Genomic DNA, 7,799 nt, shown 5'->3' with positions numbered 1-7,799 from the left:
AGGGACAGAGAGACAGGCAATCCCAAGCAGGTTCTGTGCCATCAGCATGGCGTCCAATGTGGGCCTCCATCTCAGGAACCATAAGATATTGACCTGAGCCAAAATCAAGAGCTGCATGCTTAACTGACTGAGCCACCAAAGTACCTTCTTAAGAAAAAAATTCTTTATGAGAAACATATGTTTCAAATAATTTCTCCAAGATATATCTTTTCATTTTGTTTCCTAATCTACTTAATGTATGAAATGATGCACACCTTCAGGACATATTAAGAATGAGTCAAAAAGTACTTGATAAACTATAGACTCTCAGAAAATATATAGTATTGATTATTCATTATTAGACCCCTTCTTTGTTGCAATTGATTACATTCTATGCAGAAACTGATGGGGTCACTACTTTCAACCACCCTAGGATTTAAGATAACCTGTTATGAATTTCCACATCCCCATGAAAGACATTATACTATTCTGCTCTTGTCTTTCTTAAGTAGTAAGGCAACTAAAGGAGATACAGTCTGACTTCTCTCAAATTTAGTAGAGAATGCTACTTGGTATGGTTTCGCCCACTTCCTTCTTAAAATTTTTCAATGGGTAGATATAAACCCAACATGTGGTTTATACATGCTGCTGTCTGACCACAGAGTTGGATAATGCTTTCTCTATTCCCTCTGAGTGAGGTATCCTTGAATCTTAACTCTAAACTGAGCTATGCAACAATTTGTTGACTAGTCAATAGAATTGTCCAAAGACACAGCTGTGTTTTCATCCTAATTATGCTCATGCCAAATCTCTGGATGCTTCTAAATATTAGGGAGACCAAAGGGCTAATTCTGTGTGCATAACATGCAAGACAGTATTTTGCAGGTGCAAAAATAAAGAGGTGTAATTTTCATTACATCACATGTACACAGAAGACAATAAAGTGAAGTGAACCCGAGAGTCAGACAGACTCAGCACTGCTACTTACTGGCTGCTTATTTGCTGAAGTTTCTTAATATCTAGTCTTATTATTTTCAGGTATAAGATACAGATGATGTCAGTATCTACTTCACAGGGCTGTTATGAGGATGAAATTATGTAATATTTGGAAACACTCAAAGTTCTGGCATATAGTTAACACTCAGTAAATCCTGGCTTTTTAAAAATTATTATCCACTGCCTTTTTTAATATTGCTAACCTTCTGCTTCAAGTATTTTACTCTCCCTCTCTCCCTTCTACCCCACCTCTGTGTGTGTGTGTGTGTGTGTGTGTGTGTGTGTGTGTGTGTGTGAGATATTTTATACTTTGAGATCACTGGGTTGTTCAGTTTTCTTTCTGTGCCTATTTGCAATGAGAGTTAATGTGTATTCATTATCTGTGTCTATATTTGTTTTGTTTTAGAAAGAAGAAAAGGACACTCAAAACCATTCTTCTTTACTAATTAACAAGGCAGACAATTGAACGGATCAAGTCAAACATTTGGTAGTATGTGATAGATGACCACAGAGCACCAAGGTCTTTGGAGAAGCAGCATTTCCCATCTTCTATTTTCACTGGGCACCAAGAGAGAACACAAACCCATCACTTTCCTTAAAATCATTTGAGTTACCCTATGGGTTATAGAGCCTACTTACTGGAAAGACTTTTAAACATCACTTCAAACAATAAACCAAATCCAGGCACACATAAACTTTAAAATATGGATAAAGAAAACCACTCAATGGTGACAGAGTTTATCTTTATGGGAATCACTCAAGACCCTCAGCTGCAGATCATCTTCTTTGTGGTCTTCCTCTTGGTCTACCTGGTCAACGTAGTGGGAAACATTGGTATGATTATCTTGATCATAACAGACACTCAGCTTCACACCCCCATGTACTTTTTCCTCTGTAATCTCTCTTTTGTTGATCTGGGATACTCTTCAGCCATTGCCCCGAGGATGTTGGCAGACTTCTTAACAAAGCACAAAGTTATCTCCTTCTCCAGCTGTGCCACCCAGTTTGCTTTCTTCGTAGGTTTTGTGGATGCTGAGTGCTATGTCCTGGCTGCCATGGCTTATGACCGTTTCGTGGCCATCTGTCGACCCCTCCACTACAGCACTCTCATGTCCAAGAGAGTTTGTGTGGCTCTCATGCTGGGCTCTTACCTGGCTGGCTTGGTGAGTTTAGTAGCCCACACTTCCCTCACCTTCAGTTTGAGTTACTGTGGTTCCAATATTATCAACCACTTCTTCTGTGAAATCCCACCCCTCTTAGCCCTCTCTTGCTCAGACACCTACATCAGCGAGATCTTGCTGTTTAGTCTGTGTGGCTTCATTGAATTCAGCACCATCCTCATCATCTTCATCTCATATGCCTTCATCCTCGTTGCAATCATCAGAATGTGCTCAGCTGAAGGCCGCCATAAGGCTTTCTCCACCTGTGGGTCTCACCTCACTGGCGTCACCCTTTTTTATGGCACAGTCATGTTTATGTACCTGAGGCCAACATCCAGCTACTCCCTGGACCAAGACAAGTGGGCCTCTGTGTTCTACACTATTATCATCCCCATGCTGAATCCCTTGATCTACAGTTTACGGAACAAGGATGTGAAAGCTGCTTTCAAAAAACTAATTGGAAAAAAACCTCAGTAGTAACAATACATGGAAAATTGTTATTACCACAGGTAAATGATAGTGGTAAAAGGGTGGTAGCAGTAGATAGAAAGTGAGAATGACATTCCAACAGATACTACTCAAGCTACCATCTGCTCGCTGCATCAATCTTAAATTCTGTGGGGTTGTCTATAGCCTTTAACACTCTGACATGAAGGAAATATAGATTAATATTTTTTAAAAGCATGCTGAACAAGGTGTATTTGGTTTTTATTTAAAATTGGGTCACATGATGCTTGGAAATGGATACAAAACTTGAAAGGGGAAATAAATAGTCAATTGCTCCAAAGCATATTTGTTTTCAAGGTCATGAGGAATGACAGGTCCAAGTGTTGAAAGTTTCTCAACCCTGAAGGCAAGTTACATATATAGAGAATGGGACTGGTATAAGAGATGACTTAACTCAGCCCAGGATCCATCCATTCATATATTCAGCAAAAACTTGTAAGTGCTAGATATATGCCAGGTTCTGGAGGATACAAACCTAAGATAGGCATTTGCCAATGAGGAATCTGTCATGCTTCCAATTACTATATTATCTCTCTGAAACTGCTGCCACCAATAACCAAATCAATAGCTATGCAAAGCCCAAGAATAAGAGCTGTAGACTTAGGCTCTGCTGCTAACAGGGTATGTGAATTTTGACAAGACCCTTCTCTTTAGTGTCTTCAGTTTTCCCTCTGTCTCATGGTTGGTTTCACCCTTTGGTCTCCTCTGCCTAATATTCAAAAGAGGTGGCCATCTGAGTTTTGTTAACTTTACATATTGACATTTTTTTAGTCTTCAGGGAAGCTTTGGGACTTTGAGATTCTAAGAAAGATATAGTTTGGATCAATCTCTGAGATTAATTTTAGCAAGATTGTAATATCTACCAGATTAGTGTCCTACTCCAATCCCCAATCCCCTATGCCTTTCTCTCCCTCTCTTCTAATAGTGGTTAAACCTTAGCGTTTTCCTAAGGTTCGAGGAGTCTTCATGCTTTCTACCATCATCCCCAGGCCCTTATCAAAGAGCAGTTTCATTAATCCTGAGGTATCAATGACTGACAATAGAGGAAGACATAACTCCTGCATGTCATCAAGGCTACAAATCTTGAATTAAAAAACAAGAACATCAGTAGTAGGTATAAGAAGCAGATCAAGATGGGGGAAAGCTAAGTTTTTCTCAGATATTCTAAAATTCCATCACACCATTAGTTTCAAACACTTCTAAGCAATATGTCCCTATCTCCACCCTTCCTCCAGGGCAACACAGTCAAAGGTCAAGGAAGCACAATAATTATCTTAAAATGTATGTAGTGTCCCCATTTGTCATAAAAGGCAGCAAAAAGTTTTAGGGATAAAAATCCTAGGATTTAGCAGTCTTTATAATGGTATCATTATCTATGATATCATTATATATGAGTTGAAATTTACCTGGTGCAAAATTACCCATTCATATCATGAATTTCTAAAAACATATTTCTGGTGTCACATTATGAAGAAAGTACAGCAACTGATGGACAGATGTAGAGCTGGAAATCCAGAAGCAGTCCAGAGATTTAACCTTCAATTTCTTTCTGTCTTTCTTTCTTTTTTATAGTCCAATGTGCAAATCTATATGCTGTGTAACAAATAAAAATAGAATATCCTTATCTCATTAACTATAAACCAAATGTATATTTTAATTGAAAGACTAGTTGCCTTAGAATCAGGAAGACTTTTGAGTCCAATTTCTACATCTCTACTCAGTGACCTTCCTGCCAGAGAACTACTTTTTTTTCTGAATTGATTGTTGTATGCAATCAAAGTTAATGATATAATCAAGAACTGATTGAAGGGCTATGCCTTCCACTCTGACTAATGGCAAATATTCAGGCTTTGGACTATTTATAAAGAAGCCCTCATCTAGGTTCTGCTATTTTCTTTGTTCTGTGACTGTGGGCAAGTTATTTAATCTCTATCAGACTATTAAAAGACAATAATAATGCTTACATTTTAACATTTTTCAAATAATGTGCTGTGATCTCTGTAAAGAAGCTGTCACATAAAAGAAAATTAATATGCTTTCGCTGTATCGATTTTTCCTTCATTTATATCTTAAATATCTTTAATTCTGCTACTGATATGATAAAATAAAATGAGGAAACTAATTATTTTACATGTAATTGGTAGTGGAAGTACTCATATCAATTTATAATGGCAAGAGAAAGATGGATAGAAGCTGGGTCACCTTAGTCTTCATCCCACTCCTACCAATTACATCAGATAAATCTCCTAATGTTTCTTCAGCAATAAAATGAGCACTATTATTTATACCTTATCAATCCTACTAGTTTGCTCAAATAAATGATACATAATCGCTTTATGCTTGAAAAGGCCAGAATTCTCTTCCATACATTAAATACTTCGCCCAGTGATAAAATCATAAAAAGGTATGTCAATCATATTCTCTATAATAGCCAGAAAAAAAATCAATGAATGGGTATTTTTGTTAAATAACAAAGACTTGCTACTCGTTGTACTGGAACTTTGAAGAGTAAAAATTGATGCAGAAGTGGTTAAGATGGGAAGATGTCAGAGTGAGATAAAGCTGAGATCAAATTCTGCTTTCTCCATTCTCAAGCTGTATGACCTCAGCTGAGATTCTTTAAAAAACAATTTATGCTTACAACTTGGTGGACTGTATATCTATAACTACTTTTTGAATGGCCCTCTCATTTTTCTATCTCTGTATCCTTCCAAATTCCTTCTCCTCTCCACTCCATGCTTCCTTGATAGTCCCAACTCCACACTTCAGCACATTCAAACTCCCCTCGTCTTTCAAGAAGCAGAGTAAACACACTCCTCAAAAAGCCCTCTCTCTGAGCTACTGGACTGGTAAGAAACTCACTCTTTTGAACAATAAAATGACTTCATTTATAACTTTCTTATGGTTTTGTGTGTGGATAGTAGAGTTACATACATACAAGTATAAATGCCTTAAAGGCAGACACTTTATTTTTTTCTTAAAGCATTTATTGTCAAGTTGGTTTCCATATAACACCCAGTGCTCATCCCAACAAGTGCCCTCCTCCATGCCCATCACCCTCCTTCTCCTCTCCCCCACCCCCATCAGCCTTCAGTTTGTTCTCAACATTCAAGAGTCGCTCATGGTTTGCCTCCCTCCATCTCCTTAACTATTTTTCCCCTTCTTCTCCTACATGGTCCTCCATTAAGTTCCTCCTAATCCACCTATATGTGTAAATATTTGGTATCTGTCCTTCTCTGCCTGACTTATTTCACTCAGCAAACACCTTCAAGTTCCATCCACTTTGCTACCAATGGCCAGATTTCATTCTTTCCCATTGAAAGGCGGATACTTTAAAGGTGCATCTGAGTTACCCCATAGCAATAGTGAGCTCATAATGGACACTGAAGGAAAAGGCAGTTTACAAAAAGAGAGAAGTGAGGTAAACTGTTGGGTAGACTGCTTCAAACAGCTACAACATGCTGCAAAAGTGTGAGCCTCATGAGGAGTTTTGGAAACAGCTGCACTGGCATCTGTGTTTTTAACTCCATTTGATTGAGTTTTCATGAGAATAATAAGTCTCTTTATCATTTCCTGGTTCCAGGATACTGGGTTAGGAGTCTAATAAATCTACATTTTGAATGGCATTTGCAGATTACATCTGAAATTCTACCTTTTCAACTTTATCCCAGCATTTCCTTCCACATCCCACCTCCCGAAGGTCAAGTGACATTGAACTCAAGCACATGATAAAATTTCTCCTTTTGTACACTTTGACTAAAACCAGTCCACTAGCCCACCTAGAAAAGACTGTTTTATGTCATAAATCAATCATCACTTCTGTACACTTTTCCTGGACTCACTTTTTATCATCTGAAAAATGGTGCCCATAATGCATTGGGTTGCTGTGAGAATTAAGACGAATAATGTTATGGATGATAAGGAGGGCACTTGTTGGGTTGAGCACTGGGTGTTATATGTAAGAGATGAATCACTGAATTCTATTCCTGAAATCATTATTATGCTATATGTTAACTAACTTGGATTTAAATTAAAAAATATTTCAAACAAACAAATGGATTGTGTTACTGTGGCCAGTTGTCCCTCTGGCACAAGGCAGTTTTGTTTTTGCCTATTATCCTGGACCAAGTATCAATACTGTTACTTCTCACTTTTAAAAATGCCCTGGTTCAGATATTAAAATATAAGAAAAAAACTAAGTAGTGTATTTAATTACTTTGGGGCTTAATAAAGGACAGTTTTCCTCTGTGTTACTGTGGTACTGTGTACATTCTTCTTTAACATAAAGACTTCCCTGGTAGACTGTGAAATTTTAAGGGAGTCTCATTTTTTGTCCTCAAATGCTAGGATTTAATAAGTGAGTAACACATGCTCATTGAACAAATGAATGACCATGCCCTCCTGGACTAGAGAACTACCAAAACCTAGTCCCAACTCTGGGTCTTAGACAACCTACTGAAATTATGCATAAGATCTTGAAATCCACAGGGCAACTTTACTGACCTTAGATTATAAGATGATGAAACTGGAGTTATAAAAGGTTAAATGGCATACCAATGTGCTCTGAGCTTCTAAGTAGTGCCTGGGACTGGAATGAGTTTTTTTGATTCTTAGTGTTCTATAAAATAGGGAAGTGTGCATCCCTGTAGAAAGTGACAGGCATAATCAGAACTGGGGAACCTGCAAGAAGGTCTGGTTTTTGGCTACATTCAGTCTGATTATTTTATTAGATTGATTAGTTGGGATTTAGACAGGATTGTATTATGAAGCATTTGTTGAAAGGTTCACATTTACCTATGACCCCAGTGAGCTGAATCTTTACAAGGTCGGATGGGTTGGAGGAGTTGCTATATTATGAATAAATAAGGGAAAGAAGCAAAACAGGAGATGATATCAAAGAAATAGGTTAGCTTTCCGATGACACTGAGAGAATGGTATCGAGGAGGAATAATCAGTTTCACTGTGTTTTTTTTCCCTTCCAGTATTTCCCTTCCAGTCTCTTACCAACTAAAGTATACTAAAACAATACTAAATTACTGTTTTTCACTTTAAGAGGAAAGATACTCATTAAGAAAGCTGGTAACATGACATATGACAGCAGTGTTTATTATATCCTCTATACCTATGGCGATGACATTAAAGTCTTTCAACATTACA

The 7,799-nt window shown here is 37.7% G+C and overlaps 1 protein-coding gene across 1 annotated transcript; it reads left to right on the top strand.

The window, feature by feature from the left end:
* Positions 1 to 1,679: 1,679 nt before the first annotated feature.
* Positions 1,680 to 2,612, top strand: LOC120225870 (olfactory receptor 1019). Its single transcript, XM_039224054.1, has one exon. The coding sequence runs from the start codon at positions 1,680 to 1,682 to the stop codon at positions 2,610 to 2,612; it is 933 nt and encodes a 310-aa protein (XP_039079985.1).
* The last annotated feature ends 5,187 nt before the right edge of the window (positions 2,613 to 7,799 follow it).

The sequence above is a fragment of the Hyaena hyaena genome, unplaced genomic scaffold (genome assembly GCF_003009895.1).
Source record: "Hyaena hyaena isolate Hyena2069 unplaced genomic scaffold, ASM300989v1 scaffold_1535, whole genome shotgun sequence".
Lineage (NCBI taxonomy): Eukaryota > Metazoa > Chordata > Mammalia > Carnivora > Hyaenidae > Hyaena > Hyaena hyaena.
This window is presented reverse-complemented; position numbering and strand designations above follow the sequence as displayed.

Coding starts and splice junctions, on each gene's coding strand:
- LOC120225870 (XM_039224054.1), top strand. CDS start 1,680: ATGGATAAAGAAAACCACTCAATGGTGACAGAGTTTATCTTTATGGGA.